Source organism: Oryza glaberrima, chromosome 4 (assembly GCF_000147395.1).
Source record: "Oryza glaberrima chromosome 4, OglaRS2, whole genome shotgun sequence".
Taxonomy (NCBI): Eukaryota; Viridiplantae; Streptophyta; class Magnoliopsida; order Poales; family Poaceae; genus Oryza; species Oryza glaberrima.
Window position 1 is genome coordinate 6,235,674 of NC_068329.1, and position 21,192 is coordinate 6,256,865.

The following is a 21,192-nucleotide window of genomic DNA, read 5'->3' on the forward strand; positions in this document are numbered from 1 at the left end:
AAAAATATGATATTGCATGGGCATAATAAATCTTGACCAGAATTAACTAAATTAAATTGACATCCAGTTCCACGCCAACTCACATCATTTATTTTCATAATTTTACATATGACAAAATAATAATTATCCAAAGAAATTATTATGGTTAAGCGGTTGACAGATCTAAATAAATTGAAACGCAATGACGACTGCGTACTGCCCTTACATTTGGAACTTCTTGATGACCGGACTGCATTCATATCGACAGGAAGAGTGTCTTTATTTACGTGAGTACATCATGGTATGAAGTACAAGTTAAAATATTACATATTATTGTACACTATACTATGAATTTGGAGCTGATTTAAAAATAACTTGTATTAAGCAAAATAGAAAATTAGAAATTAATAGGTCTACCGTCTATGCATGAAACTGAATCATTTGCCCATGCTAACACAACGAAATCATTTAATAATGTAAAGTAAACAATAAAAAGAATATATATGTTTCGACAATCAAGAATAAAATGAGATATGATTAATATTAAAGAAAAGAATGATATCACGAGTTATTACATTATTAATTACATAGCCACATGGCTAAAAATAACATCCCAAATTTTCCATCTTTCGAAACCATGCAAAAGGGCAAATCCATATTTCTTTCTCATCTATGGTATAGAGACACTGGACAGCTTCGACAATCAACCCAACACTTTTTGGTTGGTGCCCCTGTGCCAAAAAGGTCATCATCTCTCTGGTGCTTATGCCATGTGGTTTTATTGTGCCCTAAAGGAAATGCAAAAGGATCTCCAATTAGTCAAAATAGAAGACCAAATACATAGAGCCCTTAGAGGAGAAAAATGTTCCTCTATATCACAGGACAAAATATTATGTTTAAACTGCATAATACAATTGATTCTGTAGATGTTCCTTGATCATGCTTTTCGACTCAGCTGGACAAATAACAAAATACAATAAATAGCTTAGAAACTGTCATGCCATAAGATTCTTTCAAGTTATTCATGAGATAAACATTTCATAAGTATGATATGGAAGCAATTCCATACTTGAGTAAACAAAATATAAGAAATGATGACCATAGCAATTTTATCATGCAAAGTTATTTGTTTGGAGCTCGTAGAGTAAATTATTTGGAAGGCAGACATATTAATCATGGCAGACATATTAAACATTCCTAGTTTAAAACATATTAATCTCCAGCAGAAAATAACATACGCACTTAATCGTGGCAATGATTGTGATTGCTGAGCACCAGCATAGTACTGAGTCTGAAATTACCATTGATTCCACCATGTTCAATAACAGGAATAGAAAACACACAGTAATAAATTTATCTTGCAAGGACTACAACAAATAGCTTGCCTGCACACGTCCACCAGAACAAAATGCTATATATATGAGTACCAACCATTTGAATTAATCTAACCAAAACAAGAAAAAAGAAGCATGGTCAATGCTCACCAAGGATCGACATCTAACTTGCTGCATGCTGAAGGATAGAAGCACTGAAGCAGCTCGTCGACCCATGACAGGCTCGCTGTGCTGGACATTCTGTAAATCTCATCTGCTGGAGGAAGCTCTCTAGCAGAAGATGCAAATTAGATTTACATTATAAATCTCCTTGGTGGAAGAAAAATCGTTATACTTATGAAACTTCTTCAAGAAAGTATATTCATATGGATTGAGCTACGAACCTCTTATTTATACATCAATGGGTACATGTGCTTCTCAATTTTGTGCAAATGTACTTAAAAAATGGTCATGGTCAGGTCCGCGACTCCTTGCCTTGCTATAACAAATTAAATCGACCAATAAGAATACCTGCTGTTGACGTGCTGCATAATCCCAAATTCAGTAGTGCACATACTGACAACAAACTGCATTACTTTTCCTCAGAGATTATACTACGTTGTTATACCCATTAATTGCATCAGCTATGGTTGTAGTCAAAATCACTGTGCAATCAATTTGACAACGGAGAAAATCATAACTTGATGCTGTAACCATAAGCAGCTCTAATGATACCAAGATTTTACCATGAATCACTAACGAAGTGAAGTTGAGGAGTACAAAAGTCTATAATATTATGTTTCCACGAAAATACACAGCATATTCAAAGAGAGATGTAAAAATGAATGGCATCCACAGCTACTACTCATAGCAAGTTCAGAAATTTACGAGATAAATAGCACAGATTGTTCATTCCAGTTTTGTTGAGGAGCTTTATTTATTATACTCATGCCTCTGATAATAACTTTTCTTTTTACCTCTTATTGCAGAACTCTTGGAAATCAATGGATTCAGTAGGATCTGCACGGCATATAAAGCGAGATCAGCAACACATCACTTTTAGTTTCAGGAGAGTTTTACGCAATGCAACTATTGAAATCTTCCTATGCTTCAGGCCTCTTAATTATTTGGTCACAAATGCAAAGGTGTGAATGGGCTAAATGTCATCTCTTCTGCAAATTAGAAGAGGCCGAAAATGATCTTATATTGCTAATTGTGTCGTAGTGACAACCTGCGTGGTAATACTCTTCTATCATTTAAAAGGGTTATCTACCATTTTTTTGCTATTCCATTTATTTACAAGTAGTACTCCTAAATTTTCAAAATTATTCCTGCAAGCATTAATTTACTAATTTGAAAAGAGTACAAATATTTTTCTTGCCCTCACAATTTTATCCGCCGATGCAACTGGAGAGAAGGTGACACAGCTTCAGCTCCCCGTCCACCTTGTCCCTTGTATGTAGGAGACAACTAAACGAATCAGTATAGATATCACACATATATAGAAGTGAAAATCACAAAGCAGTTTCCAAAATAGTATATCCACAGTGCTCATTGATAACATATAGAACACAACATAGGATGTGTGGCAATGTGCCATGTTTCGGAAGACCCATAGCATAATTAACCATGATATAGAACATAATGAATCTAAACCCCGGAAACTGATCACAGATGCATGACAATATTAAAAATATAAAGGACCAAAATAAATCTGATGGTCTCCACTTCACCTCTTCAATTCACAACTCACAACTACTTATCATTCATGCCCGTACCTTAATTTCTCAGTAGTATAAACTATTCAAGTACAGTTCACTAATTAGAACTCAAAACAAATGAATCCGTCATGCAATATTAACAGTTTGGAATATTGTGAGGGAAAAAAGTATGAGCCAAGAATTGCTATTGTTGCAAACCTCAGACGTTTAGCAAAAAGCAAACATAACCATTGCACCCATCCTAATCATTCTCTGTTTCTTCCACTGAAACAGACAGCCTTTATACTGGCATACCTTTTGTGTCATAATGGAAATTCAGAAAAGCATAATCCAATTATAGAAGTTATATCATGTAGATAGTGCAATTAAGCATTTATTTCATTTATAATGGCCATGATCAAGGGATAATTCATCAGCTGAACGAAATTCTCCATTTCTGAAATAACCACGGGACAAGGTTTCCAATACTCACCTTGGAGAGAGCAGAGAGCAGGATGAGACTGATGGAGAGTGGTGGTGATGGGGAAGATCTAATTTTGATTTGGAATAAATTTAGCACAGTATCGACCTAAATGAAATGAAACCAAATCAGCGGGAGAGCTTAAAAAATAAAATACTGATGGCATCCTATATTTTGGCAATTCAGCTGAACCAACAACACTATATACTAATTAATTTTAACATGAAACTGAACTCAATGGCACTGATGGATGCTATAGTGCAATAGAGGAAAATATATCAAAAAGAATAGATTCATTTTTATTTTGAATTTTATGTCTCTTTCAGTCACTTTCGAACAAATTTGTATCTTCAGACAAAAATTAAACAGGTACTCACAATTAGAGTTCGGTTCTTCAGTAGTTTAGCTCGAAGGTCTGAGAATCACCGTACTTCAAGAATTAGTTGCAGATCAAACACTCTGCACTAATGGTGAGACAGTTAGCATTTTTCCTAGCTTGACAAAAGATCAGGCCTGCTATCTCTTTCTCACACGCGCAGATAATAACTTTTTTTTATCACACACACGGACAATAATTTATTTTCTCACAGGTACTACTTCAGCTTATTCAGGAAATAATCAGAGAAACATATAGAGTGAAACTGAATTGATCAAACATCAATTTCAGTGATAAAAATGCAGATCATGCCAACCATTGCATCACATCTGTTGGTAACATCGCACTGAATGGTTATAGGGAGGGGTGAGGAGGAGGGTTTCTGTACCACCTATCGGTGGCGGATGGGATTTGGTTGGCGGCGCCGGCGCTTGATGCGTAGGAGGTGACAGCACGTTGGTGGAGGAGGCAGCGGCATGACCAGCTTGGCGACGACGAGCCCGGCGACTCCGGCCAATGGTGAACTGGTGACGCGGAGGCGGGCGGCCAGGCGGAGATCGGTGGCAGCGAAGTTGTGGGTGTTCCGGCGGCGCCGATCGGTGGCGGATCGGTGCGATGGGCGGGAGGGTGGCGCGGATGAGATCGTCGTTGGTGGGCGGAGGCGCAGCGGGCGGCGCCCCGGGGGGGAGGGGGGTGCTGCCGACAGAGGGCGGGGAAACGGGATCGCGGGCTCGCGGCGGTTCCTCGGATGGGAGAGGAGGGGGCGTAGAGGCGCGATCTGTGGAGGCTGATCCGGGAGTGGCGTGGGGGAGAGACGCGATCAGGATGAGGCAGTGGGGAGCCGTCGGATGCCGCTCATCTGATCGTTTTCCATCGTTTGATGTGTGATATGATGAATGATAAACGAGTAAAACCATTTGTTCAACTATAGGAAGACCACTAGGGTTCGCCCCCGGTCGCCCGCGCGTGGACGACTTCTTCGGTGTTCCCTCATACAAGAAGGTCTCGGTCGTCTTCTTTGCCTGCAGGCGTCGGCGTCAGCCTCCTTGTTCTTCTTCTTCCTCCTCGGGCTCCTCCTTCGCGTTAGGCGCAATGGGGGCGCGGTGGAGAGCGATGGGCGGCGGTGACGATGGTGGGCGCCGGCGCGGCGTTTTTTCGCGGTAGGGAGAGGCGCGCGGCACGATGGTGGTGTGGACTGCGGAGGAGGAGCGCGTCAATTCTGTGAAAAATCCGGCGCACGAGTGCACGACGGTGAGGGGGCGAGAGAGCGCGAGGAGGAAATGCGTGGGAGATGCGGGAGAAAGAGGAGGGAAGAGCGAGACACAGGATGGTGGATGCGGCGTGATTTCGCCATTTCAGGTGCGGGGAGGAGAGGAGGGGGAGAGGTGGGGTAATCTGAGGCGTTGGATTGGATGATTTTAGACCATTGGATATGTGATATGATGAATGATGAATGAGTAAAAGGATTTGTTGAACTATAGGGAGACCACAAACACATGGTCATTTGTTCAACTAAAAGGATGGTGATGAAAGTAGTGTGCACTTAATTATTTTAGAACTTTCTAATAATTAATACTTAATTATTCATGTGCTAATGATTTATCTCATTTTGCGTGTTATTGAAAAGCTTAACTAAGTCAGTGGTGATATGGTTTTGAGAGTGTTATGTTTATCATTTTCAAGTGATTTCCTAAAACCAGAGTTATTGTGATTTGTGATCACAAAGTTTAGCTCGCTTTTAGTTTCATTGCATATGTAAGACTTCAATATGTTTGTAAGATGTGAATTTGTATATCAACTTTGTTGTGTGTACCTTGGCGGGTTTTAGACAAGGGTTTTAATGCACATTAGAATTATGGTTCATGAATTTCTGTACGTGACAATTGTACTATGTGGTTTTCTTCGTAATCCTCTGTAAACTGGGTTAGGGCTATTACCTTACGAGGGGCTTGAATTAGTATAACCTATGGTTGCGTTCGGGAGGCACGGAAAACGGAGCAGCGATTAGCAGGTGATTAATTAAGTATTTGCTTTTTTTTTCAAAAAGGATTAATATGATTTTTTTAAGAAACTTTCGTATAGAATTTTTTTTTGCAAACAACACACCGTTTAGCAGTTTGAAAAGTGTGCGCGCGGAAAATAAGGGAGAGAAGTTGGGAATATGTGTTTGATGTGGTATTGTGTGGATCCTCGAATCAACATACCCCAATACCTTCAGAATACGGTCTGCGGGTATTCCTCATCGACAATTGTTCATCGTTATCCCTAGTCGAAGGCCAGAAACAAAAGAGGGGGAAGATGGGCGCGGTGCTCCGGGTTAACGACATCATGAGTTGTTGTCCGGCAAAATCCACCACCATCCATTCAATGAGGTCTTGGTCAATGAGCTTGGTGCAGCTAGATGAGGTTGGTTTTGTTGGATCTAGCCTCTTCCTCCTCTCTACTGCTTGGATTTGGTCTTATTTGGTTCACCCTGTAGCTCCCGATCTCTCGCGCACAGCCACCGCAGACTACACTTACACGCCACCGTTTGCCTCTCTGTCTCCGCCTATGGGAACAACCATCAGTGAGGATGTTGCCGCCTCAACCAGCCCACTTGTGTTGGCAGCCGGACACCTCTTCCATCTATAAAGTTTGCTGAGAAATTGAAGTTCCCCTCCTTTTCCAAGGCGACACATACGAACGATTCGTAGGCTGACCACGGACGTGAACATGTGAGAACCACAGGCGGACGCGAAGACGAACACACTCTTGAATTGGATGTGTGCAACGCCTAACGGTGCAAAAGCGAAAGCTAACGACGAGGGCAAGCAGGGGAGTCAGATGATGTACCAATAAATCACTCAGTTTATTTTGTATCGCCCGATCCAATGGTGACTTGAATGACGGACGAAGAGGATGGAAGAAGAGGGTGTGAGTACATAATCATTTCTAATTTTTATAACTAGAAAGGAAGTCCGCGCATATGCGCGGGCATCTAATTTAATGTGCTTGAAATATTATTCTACACATGTGAATATAAAGTTTGTATATGCGTGATTGTTCCAGATTCTATTGGCAACATGTTTTTTTTGTCAATATTTTGTTTGTGAATATTTTGAATGCTAATTATCCTTGCAACACATAAATTCTAAACTAAAATTACTTACAAACATGAAATCTTTAATTATTGGAAAGTATTATGTCGCAAAAATGAAGTTGGTTCCTATGAACTGTCATCTAAACTATATGTTATTTTTAATACATATCAAATCTTTGTTTTGGAGTTCTAAACTTTGAGAAATTTGTGTTCTTAAGAATAGTTATTGAACTTTAAGCGAAAAAAATTCAAATGATTTTTTCAATTTATATTGGGCTTTGGATTCAACAAAATTTGTTTAAATTTAGCCCAAATTTTGTCTGAATTCCAGTCATCCTTTCTGTTTTTTTGGGAATATTGGAGGTCTATGTTCTATCAATTGTTCTTGAAATGCTTTTGATCTCTTAAAATTGGGATGTAAACATAACTATGTTGAGTGTACAACTTGGTATGGGATAAATGTGTCCTTTCTAATGCAGCGAGAATATATATATCTCCAGTTGAATCAAGAGCAGCATCAATATTAAGATAGAGATCTCATCCAGCAAAGTATATAGGATCGCACACATATGATCGTTTACTCCAGATAGACTGAACTGAATAGCTCCAGTAGCATCAAATTTAAACAGACAGATGATTCAGTTTATAATGAATAAACTAACGGAACCTGTACATAAACTCCACCCATGCAGCAAGAATGATAGCCGATCAGAGCAAGAAGACTTTGTCAGAAATCAGAACATGCCTAGGACCAAATTAACCAACGCAGCAACGATGGTGCCAAAACGTATGGAATCGCCATCTCCTTCCTGACCTAGGCGGTGGCGGCGGCATAACACAGAGGAAAACTAAAAACCAATCTCCTAATACAAGGAACATGGCATATATAGGTGGCACAAAGGCCTAGCCAGCTGAACGGACTAAAGCCCAACATGGACTCCTACATACCGATCCAAATAACAGAAAAAAACCTTATTAATGTAAAACCCTGATTACTTGGTAATCCTGCCGCTAAGCATGGAAGGAAAGCATCCACATGCATGCGTACATGCGGACGTTGTGGGAGAGGATTTCGTTTTTTTGTGGGTCCTCATCTCCTCTCCTCCCATCACGTGGCAGCTTGAGAGCGCTTTTAGGATGCCACATGTCAGCTTGAGAGCGATTTTAGAAAGGTTAATGGACTTTTAGTATATAATAGATAGATAGGTAAAGAAAGGATAAAGATTAGGAAAGGAGATGAAAATTAGATTGAATACAAAAATTTAGGGACGGAATATTCAGTTTTTGTTAGCAATAAATAAATAAATAAATTCCTCAATAAGAAGGGGGTTTCTCTTTTCTTTGCCGCGTGCGTTCCTCTCCTCAGGTGGTGACTCGGTCACCCCTTGCCTCCTTCGGCCACCCTCTCCTCCTCTCCTCTCCTCTCCTCTCCTCTTCCTCTTCCTCCCTCTCCTCGTCGCCCTTCCACCAAAGCGAGAGATCGACCGACTCCTCTCCCTCCGCCGCCGACCCCCCCCCCCAGGTGAGCGATCCAGCCGAGATCCTTTCCTCCTCCTCGCGTTGCTCGATCCCCACTCCGTTGTTGTTTCCTACCTGTACTGTATCGCGCGCGGTTCTTGGGGGAAAAAAAATCCTTTCTGATTAAGATACAGAATTGTTTTAAAATATCAATTAATTCTGTTTTTTTCAAGTCTCTCTCGCTCTCGCTCCGGCGTGTGCGGCGCGTGTAATGGGGGATTGGTCATACTGTAATGGGGGATTAATTAGTTGCAATGTGTTTTCTTGGTGCCTGAAACTCTGAATTCTTTAAACATTATTGTCATTGTCCTAGTAAATTATATATTTCATCGAAGATATATAGTAGATTCTAGGACGAATTCGATTTGGACTTAGCAATTTTCTGATATCTCTAGTAAATTACAATTTATTTCCGAAATGTTGGGTGATACAGGTATTTGTCTTTCACCTTGAGTCGGCCCCAATTTCCAATCTTGATCTTGACTTCAGCATATGAATGTTGCTTGATCTGTATTCGACCTATGCAGGTGTTGTTGATCGCTTTGCGAAATGGAGCTCCCAGTTGCTGATCCTGGGCCGGTGAGGGCTGAAGGATTGCTTCTGCAGTGTCCCTATTGTGATTCAGAGGCAATGCACAAACTCGCGCAGTTCTTGCTCCCCGGCTTGGCTGCGGTATGCATTGACTGCACGACAGGCGATCTCTTCAGGAAGCCGTCGGTTGTCGCCGTTGACATGAGGAAGGAAATGGTGGACTATGTCACGCAGAGAAGCGAGACATTCATATCCGATTCACTTATCGAATCAGAAGCAAGTCAGGATCAAGAGAACGAGATGCCGGAGGACCCTTTTGAGATCGTGTCCATCTTCATGGATGATTTTAGTAGCACGAAGAGGAACATTATCGGCCATGTCTCTGGGTGGTTGATGAGCGACAGCCGCGAAGATAAGATTGATGACTTTGTCCAAGAAATGGAGATGGCCCGCTTCTGGCCGCTGGAAAGGAGAGAAGTTATTGCTGAGGTCCTCCTCAAGAATGTAGACCTGAAAACCAAGTACCACTGCCCTGAGAAATATGAAAATGAAGAACGTCTCGCTGATCATAAGGCCCAGTGTAGCTTCAGACCTGTTACCTGCCCCAATGATGGATGCCGAGCGAAAGTTTCTGTTCGCTGCATGCAAGACCATGATTCAGCTTGCCTGTTTAAAATCCTTACATGTGAGCAGAACTGTGAGAAGCGGCTTCTGAGGCGTGATATGGATAGGCACTGCGTGACTGTGTGCCCCATGAGGCCCATGAAATGCCCTTTCGGCTGTGATTCCTCCTTTCCTGAGCGTAATCTTGAGCAGCACTGTTCTGAGTTTCTTCAGGCACACCTCCATAAACTCCTCAAGGCTATTCATAAGAAAGGTTTTACAGATGAGGGGCTCAAGGACCATGCTCTACTGCTGGAAAAGGTTAGGCTCCTGATCTTGTTAATTTACAATGTGCAACATATGTTTTTCAATTAAAATGGCTGCCTTATTTTCTTGATTTGGAAACATTGCTGTCAAACTATTGTGAAAAAGAAGACATACATGGACTGCAACAATATGATTTACTGAAATAATCTGGTTTTGTTCTGCAGCATGACAATGATGGTAAACTGGCTAAATCTCGGGATGTAAGATCTCTTACTAATGTTGTAAAGAATCTTGAAGCCAAAATAAAAGATGATTCGAGTTAGAGTGGATGGCGTCTCCAGAGCAAAATGCAAGTTTTTTTTTTTGAGGCAGCAAAATGCAGCATGGATATTGAATGGTATAGTTGAAGAGTTGTTTCCACTCACAGTATACACAGAAGAGAACAAGATTCTGCACGTTTTTCCTTTACAACTATAATTTTCCCCTCATGATTTTTCTTTTCTCAAAATCGGTTAGTTTTTTATGGTGTAAAAGTATAACATTATTTTATCCTTGCTATTTTGTCCAAGGAACTCTTTTTTTTCATATAAATTGAGAATAATTTATCAGGAATGCTAATTTTTGTTTAATTTATGGAAGGGCGATGCTCGAAGTAAGGGATGTTTTTCCCAGTCTGATTCCGTTCCCTGTACCAGCTAAATACCCACTAGCTGAAGTTAAATGCTATTCCTCACAATGTTATTATTTGTTTTTTGGAAACTTTTTTTTTTCAATGATCCAGATCAAGGTTAGGAACACTAGCATTTATCGGTAAACTGTTGGAATGGTTTAAATTCAAATTTTATTTTTTGATTTACACTTAGTACCGTTTACATGCCCTCACATGTATAATGCCCATTGATAGGATATCTCCACCTCCCACAAGTTGTGTCGTTTTCATTTAACATGGATTCGTGTATGATGTTTATTTCAATGTATAAATTATTACAAGAATGTCAAACATTTTTTTTTCAACTAGTCCCTGATCCGTAACCATTATTCAAATTCCTTTTTTTTCTGGGAAAACCGTTATTCAAATTCTAATATTCGATTTGGATTTATGTCCAGTAAATTCTACTCCCTCTGTTTCATATTATAAGTTATTTTGAATCTTTTCTAGCCAAATTTATTTAGGTTTGACAGTTTATTAAAAAAATAGTTCGGTTAAATGTAACATTGAATATGTTTTTTTTAAATGTTGCTATATTCTTTTATTATGTGATCAAACTTAAAAAAGTTTGACTAGGAAAAAAAATCAAGCAACTTAAAGTCTTTTTTATATGAGGGGAAAAGAGAGAATTGAGAAGATACGCAAAACAAGGTGAGCATTAGCGAATAATTAATTGAGTATTAATTATTTTAAATTTTAAAAAATAGATTAATATGATATTTTAAAGCAATTTTTCTATAGATTTTTTTATAAAATAAATATCATTTAGTAGTTCAGAAAATATGCGCGTAAAATACGAGGGAGTTTTTCTGTCTCTACCTAATCAATTTCTCTCAATCAGTTTTATGATATGAAACAGAGGGAGTAGATCACTAATTACTGGTCAGGCTTGGGTGACTGGTACTTTTTGCAAATACTGGTTTCCTAGGTTTTATCCTAACAAATAATCTGGAGATCTTTTACGGTGTTTGCATTTTAAAAAGGGTAAAAGTCTATCGCTGCACAATGAAAGGTACCACTTAAAAGGTTGATATAGTTACTTACTACCTCCGTCCCACGAAAAATCCAATCCTAGCATCCCAAGATAGAATTAGTGGAGGATAGAAATGACTAAAATGCCCTTAATCATTGAAAAAAGTAGTAAGAGTAATAATAGGTAGGTAAAGGGTATTAAAGGGAGTTTTATCTATAAAGAGTAGGTAGGATGGTATAGGATGGTAGAAGTTGGTTTTTTTATGGGACAAAATTCAAACTCTAGAAGTTGAGTTTTTTTTTTTTACGGAGGGAGTAGGTGGTAAAAGTAAAATGATAATTTTCGTAGGAGATAGAGAATGGCATAATTGTTTTCGATATTAGTTCTAGGTACATAGGTGCATACAATACCTCACTAACTGTGTGCCCGGTAATTTACATGACATGTTTTTTAGATTTACATTTTTTCCTACGAATATAGTCACGAAGTAATCCTCTGTTACATTATTTACGTGTTTGTTTTAGATTTATATTTACGTGATATTTTCTAGATTTTCATTTTGTTCTAGGAGCACGATTGGTTAAAATATGACCGAATGTTTGCCAGGTTATTTTGATATTTACATTTTATCACAAAGAACATCTAACCTTGGTAAAAAGATCAGTGGTTAGTAGGTTCATGTGTAATTCATCCTCAATACGATATATTTATATTGTTTCCACGTGTTTGCGTCATCTCCCCGATGAAATTTAACTAAAATGTCTTAAGCAATTAAATAGCTTATTTCCTTACAGTTATTTTGTAATGTATCGGGTAAAATGGAAATCACATGCATGCTTGGATAGCATGTATTGTTCGGAAGTGCTAATGGGCGATCAATCGCCCGGCGACAAGGGTTGCCATCGATCCCCCTTCCCCCTCCCTCCCTCCCTCCACCCGGTTTCCTTTTTTGGCACCGTATTACTTTCCTATTTTAGTAAATTTATGCACCTAAAGTTTATACATCTCAAGTTTACACATCTAAAGTTTATACACCTCAAGTTTACACATCTAAAATTTAGAGACCAAAAGTTTATAAGTCAAAAGTTTATATATCCGATTCAAATTTAAATTTGAATTTAAATATTTTTTTATATATAGTATTTCTATATATACATCTAAAGTTTATAGAACCAAAGTTTATAAGTCAAAAAGTTTACATACCCGATTCAAATTTGAATTTAAATTCAAATATTAGTTTATAGACCCAAAGTTTATAGGTCAAAAGTTTACATACCCGTTTCAAATTTGAATTTGAATTCAAATATTAGTTTATAGACCCAAAGTTTATAAGTAAAAAGTTTACATACCAATTTCAAATTTGAATTTTTATTCAAATTTGTATGGTGTAGTAGTAAGAGAAGAAGGGGGGGTAAAGTAGTAGGGGCAGGGGCGGGTGATCGCTTGGGAGGGGAGGGAGCGATCACCCGCCCATTAGGAGTCCCCTGTATTGTTGCCATTGAAAATTAACTACCTCCTTGATTTTAGGATTTATGGATTTAGAATAAGGTATTCGGATATCTGGATCAACGTGCGCCTAGTCTACAGATTTGCGAACTAATCACCTATGTAACCAAGCATAAGGAAGATAAGTACCTATTCTTTTTTAATACGTACCGGTTCAATCAAGAAAGATATTCACATCAAACAAAATTATCGTTGTTTTACTAGTTACTTACCCTACTGCCATTGGTTATAATAATTTTATTTCACATCTTGCCCTTGCCTTTCTCTTGATCAATGATCCACATCGCACCACCTCTCAATACCTTTACGTATCTCGCAAACACCGTAAAAGATCTTAATAAACTAAGATGAATGTGAGGCCATAGGCCACACGTTTTCCTTCATATCCCCGAAAACTATATCGTATCATGTAACAAATAGTCTAGAACAGCTAACTATGCGTCCAAACAAAACTAGTGGTAGCTAGGAGGATCGTTGGTATCAAAGGTACCAGGAGGTAAAAAAATTATACTAAAAAATATATATTACCTTTATGGACGTGACTACACAACTAGTGGTAGCTAGTTTGTCTAAACCAGCTACCACTCCATTTATAAGAGACATTATCCACATATACTTCAAATACAATTTTCTCTTAAACTACTCATCCGATTTACGATCCGATTGCACCGTTATGTTTGTAACAATTAAATATTTATAACAAGATCTCACGTGATTATATTCTGATAAAAAAATATAAATTACTTTTATAATATATCTAAATTACTTTTAGATTTCACTAAATTACTTCTTATACATGTAAAAGTAAATTAAATGAAGCCTAAAAGTAATTTACATATATTATAGAAGTAACTTGTAACAAAAAGAAAGTAACTTTAATGAATGTGTCGACGGGGGATACCCGTAGACCGGATATAGAGGGTATTGGGGTCTGTTGGTACGAGGATCTATGTAGTATGACATCAAGCAGACAAAAGACAAGGATTATACTAGTTCAGGCCCCTTAGCAGGTAATAGCCCTAATCCAGTTGGTATGGGATTATATGGTGGAAACCACATATTACAAAGGAATAGAAGAACTCGGTGATATGGATGAGACCGTAGTCGAGTTGGCCCAACTAGATCTCCCGGTGACTTGGCTCCTGTAAGCTCCGGCTTCGTAGGCTGTGGTGGGTGTGTTGGCGGTGAGATTTGATGCCTTAGATCCTGCCAGGGGGTCCCTTTTATACCGCGGGTCAGTCGATCTCCAAGTAGAACTCGGAGATATCGGACCCCTCACGATATGGTAAAGACCCAATCTCGTCCGAGTAGGACTCTTTCCATCCGTAGATTCTGTTCCTATTACGGGATAGATTTCCTTAATGTAAACGGAAACTATTCGTACACGCACGGGTATACTATATCGGTACCCATCGTATATCAAGGATAGAGGGCATACCTTATCCGTAACCCTGACAGAATGTCTTTTTAATTGGATGTGACTACACAGCTAGTGGTAGCTACTTTGTACTCCATCTAGTATCTCCTTTCAACTTAAAAAATACAACAGTATCTTCTTTTCTCATTCTACATGAAAACAAAAATGAAAGGGAAAAAAACAATCGATGATTAAACAGATTTATAGAGAGTTACTTTTGAACCATGCAAAAGTTACTTCCAATTAACATTGAAGTTACTTTTAAAAATTGTTAAACTTATGTGTGTTAATCAGTGCTGATTAAATTTAATTTTTAGATAAAGTCATATTTTTATCCGTACAACGAATTTACTTCTATTGTCGTGACAAAATTACTTCCATTTTGTTTTATGTTACTTTTATAATATATGTAAATTACTTTTAGACTCTATTAAATTTACTTTTATATATCTAAGAAGTAATTTAATCAACTCTAAAAGTACCTTTTATCATATATATATATATATATGATAAAAGTAACTTACATATAAAATAAAAGTAATTTACAAATATAAATATTTTTTTCATCTTAATATAATCATGTAAGATCTTGTTGTGAAGATTTAATTGTAACGAACACAATGATGTAATCGGATTGTAGATCGGATAAGTAATTTGAGAGAAAATTTTGTTTGAAGAGAAAAAGGACGTACATGTATATTAAAAAAATGCATGCATGTAGTACTATGTAGTAGCTAGACTTCTCCACGTTTCTCCATGTTTAGGCGTCGCTAGTTAAGGAAAAATCAAGATGCCTCTCCAAATAGATTTTACGTACCTTTATACTCCCTCCATAGTCATTTTTTTTAAATCTAAAAAATTTATTTTTGATAGGCATATTTCAATCCAACAACATATCCTCTTAATGACTTTCTCGGATTCAATGTATGTCTCTCTATTCTTCCACATATGATTGGCTACATGGGTATTGAGAAATATAAATATTAATGAATCGTTTGTTTACGAGGAATGACTAGTAGTATGTTTAAATGGATGATAAGTAAAATTACTTATCCTTGTTCTGTGTGCCAAGATAAAATATGACTATTAAAATTAGATGGAGGAAGTATTAGCTCTAATAACCTCTCGATACCTCCTATTGACCATAAAAATCCCTATAAAGAAACTTTTACTACAAGCACTGGAAAACTTGAATCTTTCTTGCGGTAAAGACATTGATTGTAGAACGCCACTGATTCTAAAACAATTTCATGTACGTCCAAAATATATAAGTAAAACGAAATATGAAAAACACCTTATGCATGTTGTACACGCCTCTGAAATCATCCAACTATGCGTTGTAACCACCTTATACTCGATGTTATATTGTAACCTTCCTCACTGAAATGTCTTCAACACCTCGAAATTCTGAAAAACAATTCTATATTGACATTTGCCAACATGTCAATTTAAGGTTTACACAAACACATGATTTTCTACGTAAAGTGGCACACGGATTAAATAAATAACCAGGAAAATTCATAGTAGTTTGGAGTATGTTTCCTAGAATGATTTACAATAAAAATCGGTTGACAACTTGTTTTTCTTAAAACCCATCCAACAACGGGTTAGAGAACCTTCATGCACCAGAATTTTGGCATTATCATCACCAACTTTAAATACAGAAGCAACTTGTCACGCAGACTCTTGACAAGTTCACTTGAGTCGGCATCAATTTTGGGTCATGTTTTAGGATCAATTCTGAACATCAGATCAGAGGTGTACTTTCCAGTTGAAATTCTACAGTAACAGAAGTTGTCTGCACTACACTGGAAACACCATTGCTACTGCTGTAGTGATTTACTACAATTAACTGTAGCACAAGACTCATTTCAGTATTGATGCACCTCTGCAGTAAGGATCAGTTTCCGTTGACACTGCTTCCTCTTTTTTTCCCTCAAAAACGCATGAGAGCATTGCTCCCATTTTTATCAAGGTAATAAGCTGCATATGGTGTCACTTCAGCTAACAAGACCAACCTTTGCAGATCAACCAGTCCAATTAATCAGGAAATGGGCCATGCTAACATTGAGGTCCAAAAAAATCTCATATGACTGCCTGCTACATCATCTCAATGGCTAATGATCATATTGTTCTGCTAACACTACAGATATAAATTAAGTGAAAAGATTCAGGACTGAATTTTACAGCTGCAGAGGGGCACTTGTATGTCTTACCAGCCAGGGTCAGATGCCTCCCAGCTGCCATCCCATGGATAACTGCTAGAAAATAAAATGTACAACTCTGATTCCTTATCCGTTTGTGCTACAAATAGATGTCAAGTCAAAGGAGTAAAATTATAAACACATAACCATGGAAAAATCAGGGGAAAACACAGCAGTCCAACAGGAAAAAAAAAATGAGTTTAACTACAGCCCTCAGAACAAACAATGGCACAAGATATGATGGAAATATAGAGGCAACACATGGTCTTCAGGAGAAGTTAAGTGCAGTTCAACCCAGGGTATAAATGATCCACATATTTCTCATAATATAAAAACTAAACAGGAATAACATAGCTCCTGAAGAAAAAGATTTCAGAATTTCAGGCTATCTGAACAGTATAGGATATAGTAAAATCTCATCGATCACCAAAAAATCCAAATAAAGCAATAGCAGATGTTCTCATGGATAGTGGTAATCTTGGACAAAATTGAAGATCATTACAGCATGACTCCAAGCATATATACACAAAGAGACATGCACAGAACACAGAAGATCCAGGATATTATATTCTAACTCAGAACACACATAGTTTGTCTAACTAAAGAAAGCATCAACGGATTAGATAGACACACTAGTGAGAGGTTTCTGATGTCAAAGGGTGGTTCACTGAACTTTACAATCTGCAATCAACTGTAGAACGAAATTGCTAGAATTAATCTCTTCTACATTTGAACATACCTGGCATCAAGTGTGACAAGTGCAGTAGTATAGCCCTTCATGGAATCCAAATAGAAAAACACTAAAAAGGGGAAGAGCTTAGACATAGTCAATCAAGAGGACAAGGCCATTGGATTGTGAATGTGATTCATCCATGCAAACAAGATTTGCTATGGTCAGTACTCAGTAAACACTAAACAATATGGAAATAATGTAGGCTAAGCAAGTTGTTAACATTGTGAAGACGTGTGACATCCAAAACCTGAAAAATCATGATGGATTTAAGGCAACAGGAATATATGCTGTACAGATAATCTGACAGCATGCTTTATGAACATTCGAAATACAACATCACTAGTGGCGGATTCACTGTTGGGGCTGGTTGGTGTGCCAGCCCCACCTCTAATCCCTGCTCTTAATTAGTCATTAACAAATCTAATTAGTCATTAGTGAAGAAATTTCCCGAATAGCACAGGCTACCTTAGTTCTTCTACTGCCCAAACTGATAAAACAGAACATCCTCCAAGTATAAATAACAATATATTCACATATATTTGTGAATATTTTAATATAGCCACAAATCAAAATAGAGAGTTTTTTTTTATCATATGCACATTTGGTTTTCATTGGAAAATACTTTAGTTGATATACCTTTATTTATTTTAATCATACTCCCTCCATCCCTAAATATTTGATGCCGTTGACTTTTTTAAATATATTTGACCGTTCGTCTTATTAAAAATTTTAAGTAATTATTAATTCTTTTCCTATCATTTGATTCATTGTTAAATATACTTTTATGTATACATACAGTTTTATATGTTTCACAAAAGTTTTTAATAAGATGAACGGTCAAACATGTTTAAAAAAGTCAACGGCGTCAAATATTTAGCGACGGAGGGAGTATTATATTTTTTACACTAGCACCTCCTCAATTTACACCCTGGATTCGCCACTGAACATCACTGAAACTATAGTCTTATGTTATGTCCAAAGCATTTTGTGGATTCAACAAACATCACATTTGTGAGGCATCTAGTCAAATATTTTTTAAAACTTCAAAATCATGTGCATAGAAAATATGAGTTTTCAGATACTGACAGTTGCTGAAAGGAGAAGCACTCTAATCAAGAATAAATTTAACAATCAGTCTAGCGCTGGCAAGGGGACAAAGAAAACGGAATCCATGCGAGGATAGTAATGGGACTGGGTTCGCCCAGGGAGATGGCTAGAGAGTAGGCAGAATTTTCTGGGAGCAATGTCATTAAAAAGACTTTGTTAAACGCATTAAATTGATGGACTTCTGATCAAATCACGAATGGCCATGATGTCCTGTATCATCTAGCAATCATATATCAGAAAATTTTAAATTGATGCCTTTAAAGCACAAATTATTTGTTTTGGGGAGATTTGGAGGTAAGGATCCAACTTCAAATATGAGGTGTTTGATCAAATCAAGCGCTAGCTAGGACTACTTGTATCAACGCTCCATGTATAGCCAAACTGATGCTGGTGCTGTTATAATAAAGTATAGATACACATCTAAATTTTGGTCAAAAAATTGGAATATCCATGATGGCATGATGTTCATGTTGCTAATATCCTTTTCTAACTTTGCACAACGATAGAAGAAATGAAAGGTTTTAAGCCATGATAAATAATCAAAGCTGTAGAAGCTTCTGTTCAATGAAGCATCCATGTAACTCAAAATTATTTATCATGGAGCTAATTAGATAGATGCATAGAAGGACAGTAAACAAGACTTAAGAAATGATGACATGTCATTGCCCAATGCCCTAGACAGGTCTATGCACCTTGTTAGCATTTTACTAAACACATGCTTGTATTCATATGGGTACTATAAGTATAAGTATATACATTCATATGGGTACTATAAGATGTAATTTAAGGCATATATGTACATTTTGATAATATATTTAAGAACTCCAAGGCAAGCATTCCATCAAGCAGGTCACAAGCAGTGGCGACGTAAAGCCAGTTCCCGTGTGTTGGCCGGGATGATAATCTATTATTCTATTGTTCATCATGCCTAAAGCACAAGGGATGAAGCAAGCACAAAAGGCTAACATTGTGCTAAGTACTTTACTTATGTTGGTAATTGCAAGAGATGAGTAGCTATTTAATGTGTAGCCATCCTCAATTAGTGCACAGATTACTCATGATGCACCAAAAGTTCAGAAATTCAGAGATTACTCATGATGCACCACAAATTCAAAGATTACTCATGGTGCACTAAAAATTCAGAAATGGTCGTGAGTTTGAGTGCATTTGTGCATACCGGGTCAGCAAGCCAGTGCATCCGGGGCACGAAGCCCACCATGGCAGAGAGCGCACTCTGCCACACGGCGAAGGCAAACCGCAGCGTGGAGCACGGCACGATGAGGTCGTCGTCAACGGAGAAGACGGCGTCGGTGGTGAGCCCCTGGATGGGCCTGAACCTGTTGTTGAGGCTGTCCTCCGCGTTGATCGCGAACCGCACCCGCGAGCAATTGGTGGAGGGAGCAAGGGGGGGCGGGCGCTCACCGTGGCGAGGCGGCGGAGAGGTCAGGGCGGTGGAGGGTGAGGGCGAGGGCGAAGATGGTGGTGATGGCGGCGACGGCGAGCAGGCAGGCGGTGAATCTGCCGGGGGGCGACGTGTGGTGGGTGGCGGAGGGGGAGGTACCCACAGCGGCCAGAGCCGTACCACCTCCTGTCAGCAAGTTCCAGCCGCGGTGTCGCCCGCGTCTCCCGTCGGCCGTCTCCCCCGCCAAACGCCGCCGTCCTCACGCCACCTGCCGCCGTCGCCCGCTCCGTCAGCTCACCGGTCAGTTCCGGTGATGACGGGCCGGATCCAGCCACGGAAGGGCCAGATCCGGCGGCGGCGGATCCGCAGCCACGCGCCGCGAGGCCTTCGCGGCGCGCTGTGACGCCTCCTTGCGCCGGAGACGAGCCGCCGTCAGGGGTTTTGGCCCCGCCGCCGCCATCCCAGCGTCCGCGTGGTTTCCGGCGGTGGCGAGGCGGTGAGAGGAGGGGTGGGTGGCGGCGGCCGGGGGCTAGGGTTCGCCCCCGGTCGCCCGCGCGTGGACGACTTCTTCAGTGTTCCCTCGTACAAGAAGGTCTCGGTCGTCTTCTTTACCTGCAGGCGTCGGCGTCAGCCTCCTTGTTCTTCTTCTTCCTCCTCGGGCTCCTCCTTCGCGTCAGGCGCAATGGGGGCGCGGTGGAGAGCGATGGGCGGCAGTGACGATGGTGGGCGCCGGCGCGGCGTTTTTTCGCGGTAGGGAGAGGCGCGCGGCACGATGGTGGTGCGGGCTGCGGAGGAGGAGCGCGTCGATTCTGTGAAAAATCCGGCGCACGAGTGCACGACGGTGAGGGGGCGAGAGAGCGCGAGGAGGAAATGCATGGGAGATGCGGGAGAAAGAGGAGGGAAGAGCGAGACACAGGACGGTGGATGCGGCGTGATTTCGCCATTTCAGGTGCGGGGAGGAGAGGAGGAGGAGAGGTGGGGTAATTTGAGGCGTTGGATTGGATGATTTTAGACCATTGGATATGTGATATGATGAATGATGAATGAGTAAAAGGATTTGTTGAACTATAGGGTAGATCCATGATGGCATATGTGTATAACATGATATATGTGTGGGTGCACATGACAATCAAATTCTCACAAATTGGCATAGAAGGTTCTCCACTATAAGTTATTTTATGAGACAACCACAAATGATAAAAAAAATACTGAACGTACATAAAAATGATATGATGATAATGAGGTTTATTTTAATCACCGATATCTTCTTATATAGTTTTAATAATCTACTGAA

At 39.3% G+C, this 21,192-nt stretch overlaps 1 protein-coding gene and 1 long non-coding RNA gene across 9 annotated transcripts in view; one reads left to right on the plus strand and one right to left on the minus strand.

The window, feature by feature from the left end:
- Positions 1–10,610, plus strand: part of LOC127771118 (pentatricopeptide repeat-containing protein At5g16860-like) — a 65,212-nt gene extending 54,602 nt beyond the window's left edge. The window contains exons 4-5 of the mRNA XM_052296948.1: positions 8,974–9,901; positions 10,072–10,610. Coding sequence (XP_052152908.1) covers positions 8,996–9,901; positions 10,072–10,170 — 1,005 coding nt within the window. The 5' untranslated portion in view covers positions 8,974–8,995 and the 3' untranslated portion in view covers positions 10,171–10,610. The remainder of the gene's footprint in view (positions 1–8,973; positions 9,902–10,071) is intronic.
- Positions 482–4,645, minus strand: LOC127771121 (uncharacterized). 8 transcript variants are annotated; one of them, XR_008017090.1, is made up of 8 exons: positions 3,851–4,645; positions 3,486–3,581; positions 2,680–2,744; positions 2,270–2,312; positions 1,697–1,791; positions 1,464–1,583; positions 892–934; positions 482–767 (listed from the first exon to the last, which is right to left on the minus strand). It is a non-coding gene; the product is annotated as an uncharacterized LOC127771121 (long non-coding RNA). The 8 variants fall into 8 exon arrangements; XR_008017088.1 differs by lacking the exon at positions 892–934 and having other exon boundaries at positions 3,851–3,937; positions 4,241–4,643; XR_008017084.1 differs by lacking the exon at positions 892–934 and having other exon boundaries at positions 3,851–3,932; positions 4,241–4,642.
- Positions 10,611–21,192: the final 10,582 nt, after the last annotated feature.